General features: G+C 40.6%; 1 protein-coding gene across 15 annotated transcripts in view; it reads left to right on the top strand.

Moving 5' to 3' along the window:
• The first annotated feature begins 4,254 nt into the window (after positions 1-4,254).
• Positions 4,255-26,650, top strand: part of MACIR (macrophage immunometabolism regulator) — a 169,392-nt gene continuing 146,996 nt past the window's right edge. For 6 of the 15 annotated variants that reach the window (XR_011525648.1, XR_011525649.1, XM_070571319.1 and 3 more), the window contains exons 1-2: positions 5,063-5,575; positions 11,170-11,259. Coding sequence is in view for 9 of the 15 variants with exons in the window: in XM_070571319.1 (XP_070427420.1) it covers positions 5,208-5,575; positions 11,170-11,259 (458 nt within the window). In the remaining 6 variants the exon portion in view is untranslated. Of the gene's footprint in view, positions 4,514-4,629; positions 6,360-11,169; positions 11,260-19,311; positions 21,798-26,650 lie in introns of those variants that run through there. The other 9 variants (XR_011525652.1, XR_011525650.1, XR_011525653.1 and 6 more) reach the window with 7 other exon arrangements.

Genomic DNA, 26,650 nt, shown 5'->3' with positions numbered 1-26,650 from the left:
CTGTTTCATTCATTTTCCATGTCTTTTTTTGTTTCAATTTCATTTATTTCTGCTCTTATCTTTATTTCTTCCCTTCTGCTTGCTTTGGGTTTATTCTGCTGTTCTTCTTTTAGGTTCTTGAGATAGGAGCCTAGATTATTGATCTGAGATTTTCCTCTTTTCTATGGTACACATTTAGTGCTACAAATTTCCCTCTCAGCACTGCTTTACCTGTGTCCCACACATTTTGACATGTCATATTTTCATTTTCACTCAGTTAAATAAATGTATTTTTTGATTTCTTTTGAGATTTCCTCTTTGACTTGTGGATTATTTAGAAGTTTGTTGTTTTGTTCCAAGTGTTTGGCCATTTTCCTGTTATCTTTCTGGTTTTGATTTCTAGTTTGATTTCATTGTAGTTGGAGAAGACACTCTGTATGATTTCAATTCTTTTAAATTTGTCAAGATCTGTTTTATGAACCAGGATGTGGTCTCTCTTGGTATATCCATGGGCTTTGAAAAGATTGGGCCTTCTTCTGTTCTTGGATGGAGTGTCCCATAGATGTCAATTACATCTTGTTGATTGATGGTGTTGTTGATCTTTGCTGATTTATTGTCTAGTTCTTCCATGAATTGTTAACAGAGGGGTGTTGAAGTCTTCAACTATAATTGTATCTTTGCCTATTTCTCTGTTTAGTTCTATCAGCCTGTCTTTTACATTTTTCCAGCTTTGCTGTTTGGTGTACATACATTGGTCTTCTGGGTACACTGACCATTTTAGCCTTATATAATGTCCCTTCCCATCTCTGGTAATCTTCCTTGCTCTGAAGTCCACTTTGTCTAATATTAGTGTAACTACTCTTGCTTTGTTTTCAACAATGTTTCCATGATATATCTTTTTTCCATCTTTTTACTTTTAACCTGCCTATATTATATTTGATATAGGACCCCAAATGTAAATAAGTGATAATGTGAGGCTTAGCAGGATGGTCCCACAGCTTAGAAATATTCTCTGGCTCCAAGTGTGGTCCTGGAACAGGAAAGAGCTGAATGGAGGGACCAAATGTTAGGGTAGGTGTTTAGGGTAGTGACCATCCCATCTATGGACATGTTGTGTACTGCAGCCTGTAGCTGTAGGTGGCAGCTCTGGGAAGGGACAATAGAAACCTCTGTGGACAGATGAGTATAAACCAAAGGACCTCCTCCTACTCCCTGCCATTACCACCTACCTGTGACCTGGCATGGCGTATGCTCTTGGAACTTTGATCCTACCCAAGGGAGCGGGGGAAAAACCTTAAGAAAGACTGAAGACTTGAAAGTGAAATAAAATGATGTGTTGATCTGGGGCCTGTTTTCCCCGGGATTCACATTCTGTGCCCTTCCCCTATTTGCCCCTGTGTTACAGGGGGGCTGACCCCTGTAGCCTGTTTCCCTGGCTCTCATGGCAGCTGGTGTCTAGGTTTGGCTAAATGGAAGGCACTGGCAGGATATTGGAGGGCAGGGGGAGAGGAGAATCTCTGGTACATTTTCCCTGCCATAGATGGCTTCTTTGGCAGTGGCTGTCTCTCCTCTGGCAGCAGCTCCTACCTGGCTGGCCAGGCTCCCGGCGCCTGGGCTCCAGTAACCCTGCTGCCTTCTTCATTTCTCCAGCTAGAGGCTGCGCTTGCTAATTTCTGGATTACCTCACCAACCCTTGTTTAGCTTCTGAGTTCTTCTATTACCTGTGTTACCAATTCCTCGCATTCAATTATCTCTGTCAGTAAATATTTGAAGGTTTCCTGTTTAGACTCTGCCTGAAACAAGTGGGTTTAGAGAAAAGAAGGCAATGTGGTATTTCTTGCACACCTGGCTTTGTAGTTTCTGTTTTATGTCCACTGTGTTGGCAAATTTATCTATTGTGTTCTCTCAAGATGGCTGTTTGCTAGGTGACACTATTTACGTCAATGTATAATCTTCCCAGACAACTGCCATTTTAAAGTGATTTTTTTTTTGAAAGGATACCTTGAGGCAAAGATGTAACTTACAAGGGGCGTTTGAGATGGGGTGTCTGACTCTCTAGGTTCAGAAGGCCTTTCCGACCACAAGGTCTAGTCTCCCTTTGTGCCTAATTCTTTATAAGCATGCTGTTTTTCTTTTTATCTTTCTTTCTTTCTTTCTTTTTTTTTTTTTTTAGGAAGATTTGCCCTGAGCTAACATCTGCTGCCAGTCCTCCTCTTTTTGCTGAGGAAGACTGGTCCTGAGCTAACATCCATGCCCATCTTCCTCTACTTTATATGTGGGATGCCTGCCACAGTATGGCTTGCCAAGCGGTGCCTGGGTCTGCACCCGGGATCCCGGCCAGCCAACCCTGGGCCGCTGAAGCAGAATGTGCGAACTTAACCAGTGTGCCACCAGGCTGGCCCCAGCACGCTGTTTTTCTTTATAGCTTGAATAGATCTTTATAGAACACAAAAAAGCTCTGGGAAGGGCTTCTGCATTACTTCCATGCCTCCATACTCCCCTCAGCCACAGCCCTTGTGAGCCACAACTAATCTGAATTAAGACAATACCCAGTCAGAGTCTTTAAGTGGCAGAGACATATCACTGAGGGGCCACACATAAAGCTATTATCAGCCATTAACTGCCTGGTGAATTGGTTTATTAGGTGTTCTTTGTGACACTCTAGAACTGCCTGAAGTTTTGATTGGGTGAGCAGTTAGGGCTAGGATGGGAGCAGGAGCACCACCCATGGAGGAAGGCAGTTTGGAGACAAGTCCCTCTCAGGAGGGTTAGGCTCGGGCCTAATAAACTTAAAGCCAAATCAGAACTTTATTGCTTTTGGCCAAAGAACATTGTCAAACTTTCAGAGCAAAGGGCAAGTACAAGGCATTCTTCGGAAAAGGTTATAAGATTTCAGACAGGACACAATGAAAGCAAGTTTCTGAATATAAAATATACAGTGTTTTGGAGGTGGTTTTATGAAATGATCATCAGAACAATACACTACTGTGTCAAGCAGATTATAGTCTGAAATAACTTTCAGTGTGTTCTCTTAAAGTACTGATGCAAAAAAAAAAAAAGTCCATCCATTTATTTATCCAACACATACTATGTTGTGCCAGGTTCTGTATTTGAGAAGTTACATACATATCTATGTTGGAAATAAAGTAATTTATATTTTTAAAATTGTTCTTTAGAGAATGTTAGTCAAAATTTCCGTCTCCCTCGCCCTTCCCATTTTATTTTAGGGCGCATAGAGATAGCATAAAACGTTTTCTAGCTGAGCAGCCTCTGGGCATCACTCTGTTGAAATAGAGGTATTCAGATTTATTTGCCTTTATATTATCAGGTGCATATATAGCTTTTGGAACAAGTTTGAATCAAGATTTGTTTAAATTTGCATTAATTTACACCAAATATATGACTTTTATATTCAGATAAAGCATTTTGATTAAATAAAAAAAAGAACAATAAGAACAAGCTCTCTTGGCTTGAGAGTGGTACCTAAATTAGCAACATTATGAACAACTCGGGGGTTCCATGGCCTGTGTTCAAACCCAGCTCAGCCACTAACCAGATGTTTGACCTCGAGGAAGTTACTTAAACTTTCTGCATCTTTAAAATGTGGATGGTAATTAGTCACTCCCTTACAGAACTGTTGAGAGGTGTAAATGTGGAAATGCATGTAAAAAGGCCTGGCACACAGTGAGAGCTAAATAAATGTCAGTAAATATTCTTATCGCTGAATTTATTAACCAGTTTGGCAGAGGACATGTACATGAATTGAAAATAGAAAATCTTGATCAAAGAAAAGAATTTCTTACGAGAATAGAAAAGATCAAGTTTGAAGACTCAAAAATACCTAAGCCAATCAGAATATGAATCTGACTTTTGCCCTCCCCCCCACATTCACTAGATATTTAGCAGTTTTCTAAAACCCTGTAATTTGTCATGTCATGAGCTTCTGGTCTTCTCTCCTTCTGCTCCTTGCTGAGTCCTTTAAGCAAAGACTCACAAATGACAAACGTCACCACACCACTTAGTTAACTGATGAGACCTGAGTGTTGCCAAGCTTTCGAGTTGGAGCTGCTCAGTCGGAGTGCGGGGTTTGGATGGGGAAGGGGTGTTAGGACTCCTCCTCCCCTCCTCCTTGGTCAGCACCCCCTCACCCCCGCCCTCGCCAACTTCTTCAGGCCTCTTAGCGCCTTTCCCTCGCAGGTCCGCCCTTCTCCGGGTGTCGGAGCCGGGCGCAGGAGGCGGGCCCAGCGCTGACGGGCGGGCTGCGCCTCCGCAGCCGGGGGGCGGAGGCGGGCGGGCGGAGGAGGAGGAGGAGGCGGGGCCTGCGCCGGGCGGTAGCTGGCGCCGAGCGCGGTGGGAGAGGAGAGGGTACCCGCTGGTGGCCTCTGCCCAGACCTCCGCGCCGCAGCCCTGCGCCTCTCCCGCCCTTGTCTCCGGCTCCGCAGCCCCAGAACGGCGGAGGCGGCGGAGCTGTGGGCCACCGGTAGGTTGCACGGGGACTGCGGTTCCGTCTGCAACCTTTTGTGCTGCAGGCAAGGTGCTGGTGATGGGTGGGTGGGTTGGGAGGGTGCCCCAGTCACCGATCCTCGGTGCCAGCCCCCGTTGCGGCGCCGCCCCTTCCTCCCTGCCTCGTGTCGGGACCGGGCGCGCGGTGCCCGCGCGGTGCTGGGGAACCCCGGCCGGGTGGGCCTCCGGGATGGGCGGCGAGGCGGCCCCAGCAGCCCCCAACCTCGGCGGGCTGGTGCTCGGGCACCCGAGTAGGGGGACCGGGGGCCGGTGAACTGGGTGGGGCCCTTGCGGGGTGCTGGGATCCCGCGGTTCCTTGGCACAGGGGTGGGGCCGGAGACGCCGTGAGTGTGCAGCGCGTGTGAGTGAGTGTGCGGGGGCGTGCGCCCCCGTGTGCGCGCGGCGTGCGCTCGCCGGGAGGTGCGGGCGCCTGGCGGCCCGGAGCGCCTCTCCCGCGCTGCAGCGGCGCGGAAGTCGGGGCGCGTTGGCGCGCACGCTCGCTCTGCCGCCGTGCCCGCTCCGCGGGGCGGCGGGCAGGGGCCCCGCCGGGAAGCAGCTGCTTCCCGGGTCTGCTGTGCCCCTCGACGCGCGCGCCGGCTGCGGCTGCCCGGGCCAGATAGCGCCTCGGGGCAGCCCTGGCGGCCTTATCTCGCCGGCCCTTCTCACCCGCGCGGCGATCCGGGGGCGAGGCCGCCGCGAGCCCGCAGCCCGCTGCTCGTGTACCGATGCGGCGGGGGCAGCCGGCCGGCCGTGGCCGGGGGCGCGCGTGGGCACTGGGGCCGGGCGCTGGCCAGGAGCGAAAGCGGCAGATGCCCTTGGGCATCGCCGCCCTCGCCCCACCTGTCGCGGGTGGACTTCGGGGCGGGTGGGAAGCGGAGAAAAGGGGTTTCCAGGCGGGCGGCCGTCAGACCTTGAGCAGGCGGCCTCATTGTGAAGCTGCCAAACTCTCTCTAGTGGTGGAATCTGCAAATCTCTGCCAGAAAGGAGATGGGAACTCGAAGGGAATGATGGCCCCGTCCTTTTCCCCTTGCAAGTGTTCCACATCCTTAGGGTCTCTCTGCCTCTCCACCCAGGCGACTTTGCACCCGGGGAGGTTAGTGATTTCTGTCGAGCCAAGATGCTGAGTGTGTATGTGAATGGCTGTGGTGCACAGGTAAAACTGGGCCTGGGAACTTTAAATTCATTTGAGAGAGAGGAAGAATGGAGGCAGTAGCGTTTTATAAGGTGCTTGCTACTTCTACTCGAAAGAACAATTCTTGCACAACGTTTCTGACGTTACTGGACTTTTCATTTTACATTGTTTTTCTCACATGAGCCGCCCTACAATTTAGAGTTGTTAGTTGCGTTGTTTATTTAACCCTGTCGAGCAGGTTAGACACTAGAGAGAGAGAAATGACCTCTTCCCAAAGTTTATTTTCCTGGTCATTTCAAAATACAGTATTGGGCATTATTGTGGAAGCTTCTGGTACTTTATTAATTCAAGACCACGATTTATGCTTACACAATGATCTTTAATGAATGTTTCACAGATTTCTCAGCATTTTCCTTACGTAACTGTGTATGCATTATAAACTTAATAAAATGGCTAGGATGAAATATAAGGATTAGTGATATAAGATGGCTAGGATATTTATGGACCTTACATAATGGTCAGTGAATTTGTTTACTTATAATTTTGTATACTTTAAGAGCTATTGTACACATTAACCCTTAAAAGTATTTAGTGTGATGGGAGTAATAAAGCTTCATATACAGAATTTAAATTTTCTTCACTGATTCACGGAGGATTCTGGGGGGAAATTGGCTCTTTTCTTCCAGAGAGAATTCTGATTTCATCACTAGCCTTTCAAAGGAAGTTCCTGGTTCTAAGCTGGAAGGTTAGCCATTTCCACTGTGTGCACCTCTCCCGTTTCGTTATGCTTCCTGAGGGACAAGTTTCTTGTAAAGACTGAATGTAGATTTTCAGTTCTAGTTACTGTCAGTCATATTTGTAGTGAAACGGAATTTTTTTCTAAAAGTAGAAGGATGACTTCACGTAATGATAAGAAGACATTGGTTTTTCTAGCCCTAATTTCTCCTTGCAGAAATAGAAACTAAATGCTGCACTTTGAGGGGGTTGCTATTAAAAGAACTGATATTAGAAAGAGAAACACATTTCTGTCTAACTGACCCTGTTAGGGGTTGTCTTACTGCTTGGCCAGGTGAATGATTTGTTTGTAAGGTCAAGGATGGTTTCAGAAAAGTCACACCTTACTTAACACCTCTTCTAAAAATTACTGGTGATTTAGTTTTTACTGGTCGAAAATGGAAAAGTAAGATTATTTAAGGTAACCTCTAAGGTGGCATGTAGGTGCAGCTGAGGATTCTGTTTCCCTTGTGTGTATTGTACTTTGGCACTTAAACCCCTTCATTTCTGCTCAGTGTTGTGTTCCTGAGAGATGTTTTGATCGTTCCCTTTTTTGCTTGTTTTCAGAGTAATCTTTAAGACTAGTGGTTGCCAAATATTTTCATTAGTCTGAATGGAACTGTTAACTATTTTTTTCCCCAATGCTTTTTATTATTGGTCTCTCCTCAGATAGCCACTCTGAGAAATACTACATTTCCATTTTTTTTTCCTTCGTGTTTTGGGAGCTAGTATTAGAACCTGTAACTACTACTCTACCAATTTTCTTTGCCTAAATTTATCTTGCTTTCCATAATAATAATCTTTAATGGTTAGTGGGATTTATTTACCAAAATTTGCCCAGGCTGTGTGCTGGCCTTTGTATTTATAACCCTGTGATTTGGAAGTGATTGTTAAATTTTTTCATATTGCTATTTTGTTAGTGGATCTGTGCTGAAGCCTGAGACTTGTGGCTTTTTTTGTGTAGGGATTTTGTGTGGGTCTGAACATTTCCATGTGGAGCTTTCTACATTTTGGGCAAAACCACTCCCTTCTCTGGGTTCCCAGTGACATTCAGGTTTATATTTCCACGTCTGTCTGTCTTCCCCTCCTGCCTGGTCTCAGGCTTCACTTTTTGTACTTGCTCTGGTGCCTGTACAATGCTGGGACATGATAAGACTCATGAAACATTGTTGAATGAGGAAATGAAAAATTGAATGGCTGAGTGGATACACCCAAAGAAACAGTCCTCAGATCTGTATGGGAAGCCACTACCTAAGCAGAAGGGTGTGCCTTTCTTTCTCTTTAAATTTGTTGCCTTCCCATTGTTACATATGACATTTGAGTAGGATAACAACATAATTGCCAAACTGGGACACTTTTTCCAGATTAAGAGGGTGCTGTAAATAATTATGTCAGGGCATGGCTATGAACTGAGACATATGGTCACCTTACTTTTGAAGGACATTCTTCTTTATTTACTTGTGCTATCTGTCACCTTGCCTGAGAAATTTGACACACTTGCTAGTTAATGTTTGCAAACTTTCCATTTGTAGAATCTTCATTTGCAGTCAAATGCTGAGTGTCTTCTGCTTAGTCACCCATGGTTTCCTTATGCAGAGGCCTGTGGGCAGCTCTTGGCCATGCTTTATTTTTCCTATTTTCATTGCTTACAGGGTAATGTCACAGGACTTTCTGGTTGTTTCAGCTGCTTGTAGCTGGAAGCATTATATACTCTAGCCTTTGCTCTGTTTAATTCCGTCTGTTTTTCTATGCAACATTTAGTCCATCTTGTAAGAATTTCGCTGGAATTCTTTTCCTTCTTGCTGACTGACCTTTTTTGAGAGGAGATCCATTGATATCTTGCCAAGCCTTCATGTTCAAAATATTGGCCAGAATCAATTGCAAGTGTTAGAGATTTATTGATTTCTAAAGTATTTTAAAAATGTTATTTGGAAGGTATATATTTTGGGGACTTTGATATAACCATCTTTCGTGGGAGATGCAGGCAAAGCCTTTAGTATAAGTTTTTGCTAGATTCCTTTATAGGCAGTCTCTTAAAGAAGTATATTCTTGTACTCGTTTCTGGCCTTGTTCTTTTTATTTTTTAATTTTTCCTCTTTTTCACCATCTTGTCCTCGTCATCCTCTTCTGAGCACCTGTGCACAGATAGTGTGCAATTACACACAAAGCAGGAGGCAGAGGCAGAAATGAGTAAACAGTGAGAAATGGAAGGCGCTCTGCACCTTGGTTTCGCCCTGTGTCTCGCTCCCCTGGACTCTGTGTTTGTATTCTATTTTTAGCTTGGCACTGGCATAATAGGGATAATCAGTTACTACACTTTGTTTACTATGAAATTACCAACCATTTCCTAGACTTCCACAGCAGCTCCTGTGCAGGAGGTGGATAATTGCTTTAAGGCTCCTCTGCTTTCAAATCCAGAATGAAGTTTTAGATTGATTTTTCTTTTGGGATTGAAGGGAGTGTTGGAAAACATATCTTTCCAATGCATTTAAAGCTTGAAAAGACTCTATCACCAAATACATGATGCAAATTATAGGAAAGTTTGAATGAGACGTTAGATTGTTTTTGAAAACTATTCTTTTTTTAGAATTAGAACAGATTCATATTTTTCCAGTGTTCCTGCTTCTGGGTTTTCAATCTAAATTTCTAAAACTCTAAATGAAATCTCTCTCACTTTGGGATAGATGTAGCCCTGAAAAATGAAGTGGAAATATTTATCTGTATTTGCCATCCAGTCATATAACCAGCAAGTATTGGTTGGTATATTTTTTTCCTGCCTTAGAATTTGTGATTAAAAAAAAATCCTGTAAGCTTTTAGGAGAAAGAGTTAATGATCTAGAATGATTTTGTATAAGACTCTCTACTATAGGCCTTGGAATCCTAACATTTTTCAAACTGGAAATAACCCTAGAGCTAGTGGTTAAAATTACCTTCCTCCAGCCATTTCACAATTGGGGCAATAAAGCTTTTAAATAAAGTGCCTCCCCACACATTTAAAATAGGATTCCATTTACAGTAGTTAATTAATATACATTTTTTAGGAACATGATTATTGTGTAAAAAGCTACACACCCCGGCTTATCACTGAACACAGGCTGCGCGCGTGTCTAAAGCAACATCAGTGGGCCTTGGACTCAGATGGATTGGGGTTCAGATTCCTGCTGTGACTCTCAGATGGTATTACTTGATCGAATACTTTAAAACGAGGATAGTATTTTCCTCATGGAGTAGATGTTAAGATTAAATGATATAACTTTCATACAGCTTTTGGCGTATAGAACATGCTAAAAAATATTAGTTTTTTTTCCCCTCTTCCCCCATTAAAAAGCCACTTACTTAAATAAGAAATCCGTTTGAACTTTACAACATTGGTATTGGGGAAATTCTTTGGGATTAATTATAAATAAAAATGTTTATTGTTAGATCATTTTTGTTCCGTTACAGTTCACTTTATGTTAAAACCAGAGGCTTCATTGGTGGAGTGGAAGCAAGTCTTCATTATCTAGGTTTCTTGGTTACCCAATATGAAAATAATTGGTGGCAAAAGAAATGAAAGGGAGCATGTCTGTTATCTAAATCTAAAGAAGTTCCAAAGGCTGATAAACATGTTTATGTTGGGAGTGACAGTTCTTGGTGGGTTAACTCCTTCAAGTTTCTCAGGCTGAGGAGGCAAATATCTTTAATTTACTAATTATCCCTTTCCTTTGGATGAAACTCTCTGCCCTGGTAAGGAAAGTAAAAAGTGACAAACTCCTTACCTTTCCCTTGCTGTTTGTATTCTGTTAGAGGACTTGTTGGCCTGTTGCCACTTCCTCAGGCTCTGTGAACCCGTGTAGGTAAAATGAATCACTCAGCTCCTTTGAGGCCCCCCCACCTAAGTTGAACACAACATCAGGAAACCCAACAACCAAAGAAAGCTTTACAGGTGGAAAGGACTTTGGGGAGTTTTCTTGGTCTCAAGAAATTAATGTAGTTAACTGGGGAGGTAGAAGATAAAGAGAGATTCTCTTACACGTTACCTCCCCAGGTAAGAGAGGAAGGCACAGACAACATGCTGGAAACCTTAAGCAATCTGATAATGCTAAAGAAGTGTTTTTCAAGTTGTTCTCTTAAAAAAATGTTTTCCAAGAGCCTTCTGATCATTTGCCTCAGAGCGGTCTTAGGAGGGATTTTTATTGTTGCTATTTTAGGGCTAAAATCAGTAGACATCAAAAATTAATTACACAACAACAACATCACGCTCTTCTAAAGGGCTTTGCAGGATGCAAGACACGTTCCTCTACCTTATCTCATTTTATCCACATAACAACTGTATGAGGGAGGAACGATGGTATTGTGCTCATTTTAAAGATTGCTATTTATGCAAGGTCAAGAGGCAGAGTTCTTAGCTGGGGGCTAGGACCTGTTCTTTTAACCCCAGCCTCAGCGATCTATTTTCCCTAGGATACGTGAGTAGGAGTAGGGTGGCGGAACCAATATTTAAACCCCTAATTTTTCTTGTCTCTTTATTTAGCCCAGTGAAGCTACTCTTAGTCTCCAGGTAGAGTTTGAGCAACAGAACACAGAGGGACAAGCATGATAAAGTATTTCAGGTTTCATTTAGCTCAACAAACTCAAAATTACTTTAATTAAGTTAATTAATATTGAATTCTATACCTCCTGTACCTGATGTTAGTACGTCCTGCTAGTTTCATCCTGTTTTGCAGCTAGAATTGGTATAATTGCTTTATAACTTGTGTTACTTGTTAAATTAAAGGTTTATTTTTATATTTCATGTTTAGTATCTGGAGTAGAGCAGAAAAATTATTATGCCTCTGTTCTCTTGGGACTCATTGGAAATTGTACAGTGACGTCTTCTGGGATCTAGTCTGGTGAGTTATCTCTTTCTTTTTCTGTTTGTTAACTACTTGTATGAACATAATATCATAATGTGTATTAAGGACTGCATGAGCAGATGAATGTAAAGTGTCATTATATTATTGCAAATATGTATACTACAATTACGAATTTTTTAATGGTGAGAACTGAAACTGTTGTTGTAAAACGCTAACATGATTATATTTGAAATGTTTGACTTGTTGATTCAGTAGGTTTTCTCTGTATTCCTCTAAGTTCAAGGAGATCTTTGGAATAATATTTCAAAATATAGTAGTTAAGAGGTAGTTGCTCTGATTTCAGGGATTTTTAGTAAAAACATTAAGCTCCAAAGATTGGCAAAATAATTTGCAAAAATTTCTAGTTGTGTTTTACCATGCATAAAGAATGGCAAACTGATGACTAAAAGGAGCATCATTGTCACTTAGTCGTGTAGCAGTTCATTGTAAGTGTGACATTCCTTTTCTCACACCATGAATTTAAACTGTTAAAAATATACACTTCCTTTAGTTGTCTTTTGTCAGTGTGTCATCTGTGTATCTGTGCTGTCACACTTGTCCATGTGGCTCCAAGTCTTTGAAGGGGAAAAAATTTTAATAATGATCTTTGTAGCTCTTTAGCATTTTAAAAGCTAGATTAGTGTGAATTCATGCTTTGGTGTGTCATTCTCCTTGGCCACTATCTTTGTAGGTCTTTGCTTTGAATTATGTAGAGAGGTCATAATCCTTGGAAAAAACAGTTTCATAATAAGTGATTTCCAAATCAGCAGTCAGCAGAAGAATGATTCAAAGGAATGATGGGTAAAAACAAACGCTTTATCTTGTTAGGCAGATTTTGCTTATCAGATTTTTGAAAACGCATTTTAAAAACATTGAGAAAATAGAAACAGTTCTAAAGTTTTCAGTTTTGAGGAAAAGAGCAAGAAGTTTGAAAACCTGAAGTACAAAGTGCTTTTAGAGGATATTGAATAAGAAATAATGTGGATGAGTCATTAATTTATCCAGTTGAAGTAAAGCACACAAAAAAATGAGTAGAAGCTACAGGAATGTGTGTGTATCCATATCTCTCTGCCTGTATGTGTGTAAGTGTACATGTGTATGTCTACGTGTGTGTATACATAGTTACAGATATAGTTATATATGTAAATAAAAGGACATTGTAGCAGAGCTGTAGAAAGTGAAGTGAACCAATTTGAGAGGTAGTTATCTGTCACTGAAGGTGTTCAAACATAGGTAGGACAGCCTAAAAATTAATATTCCTTCTGATTCTAAGATTGTACAATTTGAAGAATTTTGAAATTTGGAGGACCATCAAAAACTTGGAAATATATGACAAGTTTCTTTTATTTTTAAAGTCAGGTTTATTGAAGTATAATTTATATGCAGTAAAAGTCACCCTTTCAAGGTACATAGTTTGATGAGTTTTGACAAGTGTAGTATCCATTTGTGGATGGAGTGTAGTTAGCACTATGGTCAATATATAGAATATTTTCTTCACTCCCCAAATTTTCTTGTGCCTCTTTGTAGTCTGTTCCTCCCAACCCCAGCCTCTGGCAGTCATTGATTGATTTCTGTCTCGATAGTTTTGCGTTTTCCAGCATGTGTCATATGTGGAATCACACGTATGTAGCATTTTCTGTCTGATTCTTTCATTTAGTGCAATCCTAGGTTGCTCCTTTTCATTGCTGAGTGGTATTCCATCGTATAGGTGGAACACAATTTCTTTAGCCATTTTCTGTTGGTGAACGTTTGGACTGTTGCCAGTTTTTGATGATTATGAATCAAACTGTTATAAACCTTCACGTCTTTGTGTGAAGTATGTTTTCAGTTTCTTAGGTAAATACCTACTAGTAGGGTAGGTGGGTTATTTAATAAGCATTTGTTTAACTTTATAAGAAATTGCCAAACTGTTTCCCAAAGACTATACCTGACAACGGCTTCTAAGAAGCTCAAAGAACTATACCAAAGTGTGTGCAGATGGAGAAGCCTAGTTCTCATTCAGCACAGATTGATTTTTATTTTATATCCAGGTTTAACAAGTTTGGTTAGTATCTATTTTAAGCTCACAATGGATTAGAAATAGTACATTAGAAGGCCTTAGGGATAGGTTGTTAGCAATTGGAAGCAGCCAAAAATGATATCCGCTAATATGGCTATAATTACTGATTTAAAAAAAAAGGAGCAACTTACAGGAGTGAAATTCTTGTGTCTGATAACTTCTGTCTGGCAAGTGCCCAAACATGTTTGCATATTGGAATCACCTGGGGATCTTCTAAAAATTTCAGAGCCCAGGCCATACCCTAGATGAGTTACATCACAAATCTGGGGTAGAGCATAGACGTTGGTATTTTTTTGAAGCTCCTGGATGATGTCAATGTATAGACACGTTTGGGAACCACGGGCTAGAAGCACAGCATGATGAAATCGAAGGAGCCCTGGACTTGGAGCCAGGCCACCTGGACCTGCCGGCATGGCTCTGGGCAGGCCCCTGCCTTCGTGGCCTAAGTGTCCTCTTCTCTATAATCAGAGCTTCCGGGTAGGTGAACTCCAAGATGATTCTGACTTAAAACTAGATGGTTCTAGATATCGCTAGACCAATAATAGGATAATAGTCATGCTTAGGAGAGTCCATTTCCGAAGAAATGGCTGTATTCTGAATGGTTCATTTCAGGTAGCTCTTGAAAAGGATTTTGTTCACATGATGACATTTTTGTTCTATATATTTAGACATTTATGTTATAGCTGGTTTCTCTTAAATGGCATTGCTGTGTGTTGCTAAAAACAGTTCAAGCATATGGAGCAGTTTCTTGATTACTGAGGGTGACTTTTTTAGATAAGCCCAATTAAAAAAAAATTCCCAGAATGCAGTAGTTCTCAAGAAGAATTCTTTGTATAGCAGTTGTGAAACTTAGCTATTTTCAGAGCTGGTCTAAGGAGCTAAGGCTTCTCGGCTGTATTTTTAAAATGTTGCTCCTTGTGCCAAATGTAGAGGAAATTTGGCCTCTGGGAGAGTGTTCAAAGCTGAGTAGATCCCACACAGGTCACCGTCTTTTGAATGTGCTCATCTTGGCAGGTTCCCCCACGTGTGTTGTGGTTTGGACCTGTTTGCTTTCATTTCAGCCAAAATTCACAAATGCATGCTGTATGCAGTGTTTTTAAAATGTGTGCTGTGTACATTTTCTAGTAAATGTTAAAGTGTTACCTTATCTAGTGTGGTCTAGTTTTGAATCCTCATACATTTCAAAGAAATATGGTGGCACCTATGAACATTGTCAGGTTTTGTATGTTTTATAAATATGCTTCAGTGCCGTTGTTGCTGACTGGATTGTGAGAGAATTTGAGACTGAAGATCCTTAGGTGTTATTTAAAAGATTATATTTGGGCTAGCCCGGGTGGCATAGTGGTTAAGTTCAGGGTGCTCTGCTTCAGCAGCCTGGGTTCAGTTCCCAGGCACGGACCTTCATTGTTCTGTTAGTGGCCGTGCTGTGCTGGTGGCCCACATACTAAAAAATTGAGGAAGATTGGCACAGATATTAGCTCAGGGCAAATATTCCTCAGCAAAAAGTAAAATAAAATCAAATCTGTATATGTGTGTGTGTGTGTGTGTATATATATATATATATATATATGTATATATTCCTCATTCTTGTCTGGGAAACTCAGGTTTAAAAGGATTGTTCAACTACAAGTTGACCTTTCTATTGTTGCATTTTCTGTTCTAAACTCTACTATCTAGAGAAATTTTGCTACTTCTGTTATTAGAACATTTTTTATGTTTTCTGTTTCTAGTCTTTATTTTGCTTTAAACTGTAATATGAAAGGCATTGATGGAAACAATAAAGGTATTGTTGGTCTCTGATTTTTAGTGCTCTGCAGTGCAGAAGTTAGCATTGGACTTGATTTCTTGGTTCATGGTTTATTCTTTTTGATGCAGTGGGAGTGGTGCCTGTTGCACATACCTGCAATATTTATGAGCGTGCTTTGTAATCATTTATCTTGGCAGTATGCTTTTTGATGCAAATTTTATTTTAGAATATGAAACAAAATGCTGAATCATGAATAAGCTTTAAAAATAACAAACCCATAAGCAGATTTTTCATGGTAAAATATGAATAATATACTGCTGAACACAGGCCACCTCGGGTTGTAGTCACGCTAGCCAAGTTTCCTGATAAATGCCTTTTAACGAGAAATGTTGCAGTGCAGAATGTTGGACATGCGTATATCAAGATATGTTAAATTTGAGACTGTTCAGTCTTTGTTGTCTTGGGTGTCACCCTCTTTTGCTAGAATTCCGGAGTTAGAAAGTGCCTAGACTTCTTCCTCAGATGGGCCAGTACCTACACCCCTGCTGCCTGTGTGAAAGGTAACCTGAGAAAGGTGACCTGTGACTGCTCTCAGGTTCTTGCTCCAGTATTTAAATCCAGTCAGGAAATTCTCAGGAATTTAATAGCATAAAAAGTTTTGTCTTTGGTCACATTGAAGAATGGAAAGTATGCTGCTTAGTCAGCATTCCACCCAGCTAAAAAGGAAATATTTGCCAATCAGTGCTCTCGTTTCTGAAACCCAGCCTCCACCTAAGCTTTCTTAGTGCCACACAGTAGATGTTCTTTAGAAGGACAATATATAAGTAAGAAGGATCCTTAAAAACAAAAATCTAAGCAATTCGCAAGAGTCCTAGTTGCACTGTTCACATTCCTGCGGGAATATCAAGCTCCGGAGATGTTTTTGTACGTACGGCAATACACCGCAGACAGCAATGAAACCGCCTAAAAGAGCGGTTAGTTTTGAGAATATGCTATTGTTTGGAGCAGAAGTACTGATGATTTATAGCTAAAAAGTGCGAACAGTTTCCCAGCCTTTAGAATTGCTCATCAGCAGTTCAGCAGGTTGCAGCTATACATGTAATATTTAAAATGAGCCTTTTGGGTAGTGAACATGATGTCATCTACACAGAAATGGAAATATAGTGATGTACACCTGAAATTTATATAATGTTATAAACCAGTGTCACTGCAATAAAAATAAAAGTAAAACGAGCCTTTTCATGTTTCAGTGCAGCAAGACTGTCACTCAGAAATTTTACATAGAGTGTTGACCTGAATTACTAGGTTAAATATTTGTGTTAGAGGATACTCGAAATGCTTGCTTCTTTGACTTTCTGGTTAAGCAGTGTTTTCTACAGGGACTGTGTTGTTTACCTCAGCAAAGTATGGTGGGTCTCTTAGACCAGTCTGCTTGGTTGAAGTTTCCTGAGCTCTTAAACCATATCTTTTACTTTACAGTCTAGGTTAAATCGTCATCTGTCAGGCTGATGCCTGAAGATCCTGTTGGATAGTTTTACTGAAGCCAGGTGATATTTTTTGTGGTGTTATTGGCTGCTGGAAACTTAACCAATGATAGTTACTCATCTAACAGTAGCGTCTATTTCATGTCACATCAGATTTTGACCTTTATGCGTCATTTCACTCACTGTCTTCACTTTTCTAATTTTCTAGGTACTTATTTTCTAGATAATATGTAATTTCTGCCTTTTTCTCTCAAACCTTTATGTCCTGCCATCCTTCATCCTCAACCCCTAGAGATTGTAAGAATTCCCGATGGTCTGCCTTGATGCAGCAGAATTGGCTTAGTGTGGGAACAAAATCTGATGGTTCTATCGACCACAGAAGCCTGTGCCCACTCTTCGTTACTGTGACTTTGTATGCCATTAGCTTGCTTAGCAATTTTTATCCCTTATGGGCAAAAAAGATGACTTTCAGGCTAGCCTCTGTTTGAATTATTACGCAGTTCAGAATGGGTGGGGTATGAATTCATAGATTTTAGGACGTTTATAATATACCAAATGAGAATGCAGGAAGGTGGCTGGTGGAAATCCATGGACTGCCATATTTGGAAGACACCTAGACCAAAGTGTCACTTTAGGTGGACTGATTGCTGGAGTGTCATCACCTGGGTGACTGCCCTGGGATGGGGCACCCAGTCTGTGTGTGTGCTCCATTTCCTCCACAGCCCTGGTCATTTGGGCCTCATCCACGCTCCTCTTCCTTGTCCTTCAGAATGAAGTATCAGAGAAACACTTTGTGCCTGTAGCTGCCTCTCAGGTTGGGTAGGTTGGAGGCCTTGGATCTGGTCCTTTGTGTTCCTTCTGGGCTACAGATTTAGTAAGAAAGGAAGGATTAGATTGTCATCTGGCTTAGAGTAAATATTTATTTCTTCAGCATAAAATTTGGTGAGGCTTCATGTGGCCCTCTAAAGTTTATTAGATGAGAAGTCTTCAGGATTTTGTATACATATCAAAGTAGCTGATAGTTACCTGCTATTTCCAGCCTATCAACAGAGAAATAAGTTACGCAATCAAATATAAATTTATTTTTACATTATTAAGATAGAATAAAGACAATTCCTTTAAATCTAGAAGAATTGAGGGGCTAAATTAGTTTAATTAATTGGTTAAGTTAAAATTGGAAATACTGTGTACTGGGGGGCTTTGAGGACAAGAAGGGAAGAAAATATTGGCAACAGATGTTAGCTCAGGGCCAATCTTAAAAAATAAAAAATAAATAAAATTGGAAATAGTCTAAGATTTAGAGTAAAAGAAAAGTAAATATATTGATTCCTTTGGCATTAGCTGTGTCTCAGGAATCATCATTAATGTTAGTTTTCAGCTGTGCTAGAGCTGTGGACCACAGCGTGGACAGGATGGCATCTGGTAACTTCTTCATGGTCTGCGAGTATTTATTTTCTGATGAAGGAAAGTACAGCATGCAAATGAAGGAATAAGGTTATGACCTTTTCTTAGCTTTCTAATTGCTTGGATTTTAAATGAATGCCCAAGCTTTAGGAATTGCTTCAATTAGGAAAAGGTTATTTGTTTTACGAAAGGATTCATAAGAATTATTAAATATAATAGCCTTTTGCAATAAATACTTAATCTTAAAATCAGTTATTATTTGACATCATTTTGACTAGTGATCTGAGATACTCAAAACTGTTGTTTACTTCTAGTTGAAGTTCAGGTAGAAATAAAGTTTCTCAGAAATGACATTGTTGCTCAGTTTCCCTTAGTGTTCTGTTTCCCAAGGTTTGATTTACCTGCCGCTTCCTAGGAACCTGGCCATTGTTTGTGGTACTTCTTGTTAGTGGGGTTTTCCAAACTATGTACATAATGTGATCATTGTAGTGAATAATATTAGTATTCATTGTGAATTGTTCTGCCATTTACTAAACTATTCAAAAGTGCAATGTCTTAGGTATTGCAAAATAAAATAAATCAATGGTATATTTTATGATTAAATAGTCAAAATAACATCTGATATTTTATATATGTTTAATATTGAACATGACCTGATTTATTGGATTTAGGGTTAACTTTTAAACTATAAAATGGTTTTCTTTAAATAATATATCGGAGATATGGAAGGAGAAACATTTACAAAGTTTGGGGGAACTTCCCCTTAAGACCTCAAAAAAATTTGGGGGGGTTCCAAATTGTCTTCTTTGCAGAAGTTGATCAGCTTTTGTCTTTTATGATGTGCCCCTTAAACACAGTTGAAAAGAAGTGCAGGTGTGAAGTGAGCACTTATTTTAAATTACGTGATGGAAAATGTAAAGATTTTAATTTTCGTGTTGGAAATAGTTTGGATTCTTGTGAAACTGTGGGTGATTTTTTTTTTTTTTTTTGCTTAATGTTGAGATCGGTATTTGATTTGCTTAATATCGCCTTAAGGAACAGACTTGGCATGATTGAATGGACACTGCATTTAGAGAAGCATTGTTATTGTTGTTTTCTGTGAGCTTCTCCATCTGAGCCTGTTAGTAGTACTTCAGACTTTCACTTAACCTGCCTTTGAGTTCTTGAGGGCAGAGGAGGAGTAGTCATTTCGTGCCTGCTCTGGAACATTTAATCGACAGAGATAAAAATCTGTGAGTACTCTGGCTGTTTCTCAGGTCAGTGCTATTTCATGCTCCTGAGGCTTCTAAAATGAGGCGGCTTGGCCCAGTGTTCTGCACGTTATACCTTTTTAATCTGAGTCTGTTTACTTTTAGGCGTGTGCAGACTGGTGCCTAAAATGGAAGTAGATGTTAATGGAGAGTCCAGAAGTGCCCTGGCCACTCTGCCCTTGCCCGTGGCCGAGGCCGGCTCCCCGGGAAAGGCCGAGGCCGAGAAGCCCCGCTGCTCCAGCACGCCGTGCTCCCCGATGCGCCGGACTGTGTCAGGCTACCAGATCCTCCACATGGACTCTAACTATTTGGTTGGCTTCACGACTGGTGAGGAACTCCTGAAGTTAGCCCAGAAGTGCACAGGAGGTGAAGAGAGTAAGGGAGAAGCCATGCCTTCCTTGCGCTCTAAACAGCTGGATGCAGGACTTGCACGTTCCTCTCGTTTGTATAAAGCCAGGAGTAGGTACTACCAGCCATACGAGATTCCAGCTGTCAATGGCAGGAGGCGAAGGCGGATGCCCAGCTCAGGAGACAAGTGCACTAAATCTTTACCTTATGAACCTTATAAGGCCCTCCATGGGCCCCTGCCTCTTTGTCTTCTTAAAGGTAAGAGGGCTCATTCCAAATCTCTGGACTACCTCAATCTAGATAAAATGAGCATCAAGGAGCCAGCTGACACAGAAGTGCTACAGTACCAGCTGCAACACCTAACCCTCAGAGGGGACCGTGTTTTTGCTAGGAATAATACATGAATGACGAGCAGAGAGTGTAAACCAGTTTAGGTCAGCCTCCACTTGGCTAGAAAAATCCACCGTTGTACTCTGTACAGGACTCTTCACACTATAGATGGTTATATCAGCTAAGTGTTCCTGGAACATAAAAATTGTTGGCATCAGATTTTGAATACAGGAATGAAATCACAGGTACTTGGGGGGAAATCATTCTAGAGCCCGCGACTGCAAAGAAAACAATGTTGACCAATAGTTTGTATAGCTTTTTAGCTAGGAAAAAAAAGGCTTTGGTACAGTCATATCTTTATGATTCTGACGCTCAAATTGGAAATGTTATCTGCTTGGTTGTTGCTGATTTGGTATGATTCATTAGAAATTTATATCTTAAGTACTCAAGTACTTCTTTACTCTCTGTATTTTACTATAAAATGTATGTAATGATTTGTTTTATGAACTTTAGAACTTGAACATTGCTGAATTGGACCACTTTTTATTTTTAAATATTGAGTTTAAATATTTTATAACTGGTTTTGCACTGAAAAAATTAACATTTCAGACTGACAAGAGAATAATCTTTCTTCACTTGCCTCAATAATATTATTGAGCAATGAATTTTTTATTTCCGCATGGAAAGTTATTGATCTTGATGGCTGTAAAATATTTCTTTATAGCGTTATTAAAGTGTGTCTTAATAAAATTAAATTTGGGATACAAAGTATTTATTTTACAATGGGTGGGGGGAAGCTTTTCCAGAAAGTTTCCAATATGAAGTTTTCATAAGTTGAAAAACTTTCCTTAGTGCTTATTTTCTAATTTAAAATTCATCTGGAACTTTAAAATGGAAAGGATTCTTTTAATTGTGGACTATAGGCGTAATACTGTTTGCATCTGAATGTTCTGTAAGTGAATGGAACTTTTAATAGCGGACCTCCTGGTTTCTACTATTGAATGCTTAAACTAGGTATGAAGTGATACCAGTCAGCATGGCATTGGATCATTCCACTTTCAGTTCTGTGCAGCATAAGCACTCATTGAAATTCCAGTTTCTAGGATTAGTGTAGGAGCCTAAAGTGCTTCTACAGTTTTAATGGGTTAATCCTGGATTACTTAACAATTTATGTCAATTGCACTGGTTTAATTTGTTGCTGAAGAAATAATGCCCTGGCTTTAGTAACAAATACAGCTCAACTATTCTTGAATATATTTTGAGGGAAAAAATGTATGTAACTTACCTTTTACCTTTTGTAAAAGTTTCTATTTCTTTTGTTTCTTTTTTGACTCTTGAAGGTGCAATTTATTTCTGAATTGGCATTTCTGGAAGCATAGAACTGCTTCTTTTAAATTTTAGTTTGGGCGCTCTGAGTTTCTTAGGTGTTAGCAATCCTGCTTATAAAATAAGAAGACCTTTTAATTAATGAGTGGGTCATTCCTGATACAGGTATGACTTTTCTTTAGCCAGAATGAATGGCAAACACTATTTAGAGCAGAATAAGTATTAGAAAACCCCAGGAACTCTTAATCAACATTTATTACACTTTCACTGCGGCAAACCACGTGAAAGAGCCTTGAGGAAGCTGACAGGTATCTTCCTGAGTTGATCAGATTTCTTGGTGGGCTGGAAATTTTCAGCTGTTGTATATTTTAAAGTAAATTGCACCTTTGTAACATATTGTATTGACGAATGATCACTAAGATTAACTATATCTCTACAGTCATTAGTTTGACAAGAAATAGAATCCTGTCAGATGCCAAAGAATTGGGATTTTTACGTTTAATGATTAAACACCGTTATTTATTGATGATTTACCCTGTGGAACTGTGTTATTTCTAACTATGAAATAAAAGGGTGATGTAAACACACATTGTTGTGTGGTGCTTTAAACGAGGTCCACCTTCAACCTGGTTACTATTCAAGAATTCCATCGAAGCACTTATTTTTAGGCCCCATTTTTGTAAAAAAAAAAAAAAAACACAACAAAACTTTCTTTTAGTGTTCAAGGTAAAGGATGTGTTCATGGCGGTGATGTGTCCTTGGTCTGTTAGGAAACACAACTGTGTGCCTGTGAGACCTGTCCCTGCCTGTGTGCCTCAGTGATTTCTTGAGCTCAATAAAAATATCTAGCTTTTTTGTTTTGTTTTGTTTTGTTTTGTTTTCACTTAAAGACAGATGAAACTCTGTGGCAAAAATGAAAGGGTTGAAAGTTTGAGATGCAGCCTATTTGTTCTTAGCTGATTAAAAAAGATATAATTTTCAGTGTGGTGTCGTAGAAAGCAAGTTCTGAAACGCTCAGGCAGTAGTTTTCAGAATGTGTCTGCAGAGCCCCTTCCCTTGGTCGGTCTTGCTTTCCTTGCCCTCCCCGGCCCGTGCTCCTGGAGTCGGTAGTGTCCTATCAAGAGAAGAGGTTAGGGGGGCCGGCCTGGTGGCACAGCGGGTTAAGTTTGCATGTTCCACTTGGGCAGCCTGGGGTTCGCCAGTTTGGATTCTAGGCATGGGCCTACACACTGCTTGTCAAGCCATGCTGTGGCAGGCATCCAACATTTAAGTAGAGGAAGATGGGCATGGATGTTAGCGCAGGGCCAATCTTCCTCAGCAAAAAGAGGAGGATTGGCAGTGGATGTTAGCTCAGGGCTAATCTTCCTCAAAAAAAAAAAAAGAGAGAAAAGGAAGACGCTTAGGCTGGACCTCTCTTAGCTGAAAAAAAATCCTATTTTCTTTAGTCTTTTAACATGGTTCTATTTTTGAACTCTTTTTTCCCCCCTCACTTTTACTCAATTTAATACTCCATACTAATCAGGGCACAGTTTTAGCCAGAATATACCTGGTGGTGTTATCTTCCAGTGCCTGCCCTTTATTCATTGCAGTACAACATGACTTTAATTTTTGTGTGTGTGTACAAAGATACCATGTTTTAGAGGCCCAGCTGATGCATAAAATAGCACTAGAATTTCAGTCCTTGCTTCATTCTGAGGTGAGCTGCTTTTGCTCCTCTGACTTCCTTCTGGCTGCATTTGTACGTCTGCTTCCAGGGCTCCTACAGTCAGCAGTCAGGGAAGAAAGGACTATGGGGATGGAGTAAATGTAAACCCATTCAAAACCCGCAGCTCTTCCTGACTGCAGCTCAGCGGGGCTACCGTTCCAGGCCCATCAAGTCCTGTTCATTGTTCCTTAGGCCTTACGATGCCTGTGGGTGGATCACAGTGTCTTTTTTCTTCCCTGAGATATTTATTTAAATGATTTCAATATTTGGGGATTTGGGAAGCTTTTAGAAGATTCCAGGTTAACTTTTAAAGGCAAATGGGCCTTTCACTAAAGAAAGAATATTTCTTGAAATCTTGAGAAAAGCAACGTATTTTTACTTTTTTTCTTATTCTGACGTACTTTTATCTTGGAAAGAATTTTATCCCATTATAACTATTGAAAACTTTTTAAGGGAACTTTTAAATGACCCTGGCCTAAGGGGCTTGTTCTCAATCAGAGAAAGTAGGAGAGACTGACAAGCAGTTTATAAATGGCATAAATGCTCTAGAAGGGTTGGAGTGGGGAGAGAGCAAGGATGTACATTATTCTAATGCAGAGAGGACAGTGAGTATCAAGTAAAATTGCCTTTTTGAACAATATAATTTGATTAGAGAAGTGGAAACTGATGAGGAAGATTGCTTTGGAAGTATAATAAATACAATTAGAAAGCTAGAAGTGGAGGTTGTCAGCACTTAATGGTGTGCTTCACTTTGTAATGTGCTTTAGATAGGAATTATGAAATGGATTCTTTGATATTTTGCATTAGAAAAAAATTAAAGATTTTTCTGGCTAAGGAGAACACTACTAGAAACAAACCAAAACAAGAGTGGGTTTGATTTGTTATTTTGAGTTTGCTGAGCCTGTAGGACACTTCGATACTCTGGTGGGAAGGGGACGTTGAATTTGTATGCTTGTCATTGTGAAATGACTTTGTACAAGGTTTTACTAAATGATTTCCGAGGAAAAGTCTGAAACCAAATTTCCTAACCGTTGTCACCCCTGATCTTCGGGTTGTCTTTGATGTACAGATTTATGTGAGGGCGCAGGATGAGGCAAGGGGACTCTAAAACAGAAGGACACAGCGTCCACTGGAATAAAAGGGAGGAGCTGCACACTCAGTGGAATCCTCAAGTGATCCTGGCTGGGGTCACTTCTGGAACCGAGAGCTTTGATGCTTTCGCTTTTGTGGAAAAGCTGGCGGCACTTTCAAAGTCCCTGCTGAACGCTCTCAGAAAAGGGTTCTTACTGTGTGCCGGTGGGAAGAGGAGGAAATGCTGGGTCTGTGACGTTGACCTTTAAGTCTGATTCACCAGGAAGAGTATTTTTCACCAAACCTTTATGTAAAAGGATTACACATGGAAATATATATTTGGAAGACTTTGAATCCTCTATCCCTGGCTGAATGCTTCAGTTAGGGAAGAGAACTTGTGTGGTAAGAAGTTCTTGAACTTAACTGAACTTCAGATTTTGGCTAAGTGGTTAGAGCTGGGATGGCACACACTGAGCATGCCTACCACCGTGCTCCTTCCTGTGCATGTGGCAGACAGGCTGGTCCATAAGTGCACAGTCTCCCTGAGTCCAGATGTGGCCTCATTATCTTTCTTAACCCAGCACTTTAGGCAGCTGCTACTGAATTGATCAGCATTACACAGGAGATAAAAACTGTTTACCCACCACACCCCATGTAATGGGTTACAGTGTGAATTGAAAAAAGGTCTGACTGTTTTTGAGTAGGAGATGGTTCTGGGCCCTATCTTCTAACCAGAGAACAGAGGAGAATGGTCTCCATTACCATTATCCATGAGGCACCTTCTGAGCACATGCAGGCTCTTTGGGGTTATAGGGCTTAAGGTATTTTTCACTTTCAAGGACATGCCTCTTAATTGGGAGAGAGAGAGAGAGAGTGAGGTAGCATAAGATGAATGCCAAGTGCGTGCTTTGTGAAATAAATAGCAATTAAGAGAGAGGAGCTTGAATCCTATGGGACTGAAATCTGAGGAAGAAATATTTTGTTCATTTTTCTGTCAGTTTCTTGGCCAACTTATTGGATGTGCTGACTTACATTGTTGTAAGTGCAGAAGGTGAAAAAAAGTGCTTTCATGGGGAAGGCGCTTTTTAAGAGTGACGTCTTAGGGAAGTCTAGGGAGACGAAAAACATGGGGAAGGCGAAATCTTAACAAAATAATGGAACCTGAGAAGGATCAAGGCATGCCATCAATGTTCACCTGTTAACTGCCACCTTTCTCCTTGGTGGCCTGCTGAGATGTACTGATTCACTTTCTACATGAGAAGAATGAAGGTGGAGGTTGGTTGAACTGAAATATTGGAACTGGGGGTCGGGGAGGCCAGAGCTATGAGGGAATAAATGAATGGATATTTTAGTGATGTATTTTCTCTTGCACTGCCCTTAATCCTGGGGTGGGGGGGGGGATGACAGAAGATTTGCTTTAATTATTTAGGGTCTGAAGTACATTTAAAAATGTGTGTTCTTGATATACTTTGCATAAAACACGAAACTATACGGAAAGCGTTTTGCTCAAGAAGTTTCGTAATACAGATCATCTTTTGAAATGACCAACTAGAACCTGCATGTATTTATAGTTTGAGTTTTGTTGTTCTTAATGTTTTACATATATTTTTAGTGTCGTGCTCATCTAATAAATTAATGCAGTTATAAGGGAAAATGTTTAAGGGATTAGGATATTCATAGGATTGAATATTTTTGTGGTAGGCTATATAAGGCAGTCCACTCACAGGTCACAAAGATATTCATTAAACATGACAAATTTACTTTTTTTAAGGGGAAGAGGGCATATTATATTACTTTTGGTATAACATTGCCCAACTACTTTTTCCGCCCAGAAATTCATTTCTTAAATGCTTGCTGGATCAAGCCCTCAAAGTGAAATAGATGAGGATCATGTTTCTTTCTTTAGATTTTCTTTAAATCTTTCCTTGCTTTTTTTGAGGAACCTTTTGGCTAGAATAGAGATACCGGAGAATACACAACTGAAAGTGTGACTTCCCCCATGGGGCCAGGTCACTCTGTTTAGAAATCCTAGGAAATGCTGAAAGTGATAACGGTTCTTAATTTGTGAATAGAAGACTCATAAAAGCTACCTCATTTGTGTTATGCTAGATTTGTAGTGTGATTAGTAACGAGAGAAGGTTCCTCTGTATATTGACAACCAGATGTTCTGATCTTGGGAGGCTACAGATGGAATGCTCAGAGAACTGTGATGGATTTTATATCAAGTGTTATAAAAGCAAACAAATCCTTGTTTGAAATAGAACCACCAAGACCAAACTGTTGTAATTTATCTGTAGGAATTGACGCTCCTTCAGATTCGTGATTCAACCTTTCTTTATTCATCCACCAAATATTCATTGTGATATATTGTGTGCCAGGCACAGTGATAAGTCATGAGAATACAAGGTGAGTAAACACAGAAGCCATAGCCGGGAACAAATAGTTGCCCTTTAAAATGAGTGCTGCTAATAAACAGAGGTTGAAGATTTTTTGAGCACACAGAGGAGAACGTTCCTAATTCTACCTTGAGTGGGGGGAAATCTTCACCAGGGAAGCTATGCTTGGGCGTGGAGGGTAAATAGGAGTTTGCCAGGTGGGTGGGAGGGTGAGGGCCTCCCAGGCAGAAGAGAATGTTGTATGGGAATATAAACAGGAAGTGGCCTC

The sequence above is a fragment of the Equus przewalskii genome, chromosome 13 (genome assembly GCF_037783145.1).
Source record: "Equus przewalskii isolate Varuska chromosome 13, EquPr2, whole genome shotgun sequence".
Classification (NCBI taxonomy): domain Eukaryota; kingdom Metazoa; phylum Chordata; class Mammalia; order Perissodactyla; family Equidae; genus Equus; species Equus przewalskii.
The sequence above is the reverse complement of the archived record's forward strand: the minus strand, read 5'-3'. Positions and strand labels throughout refer to the sequence as shown.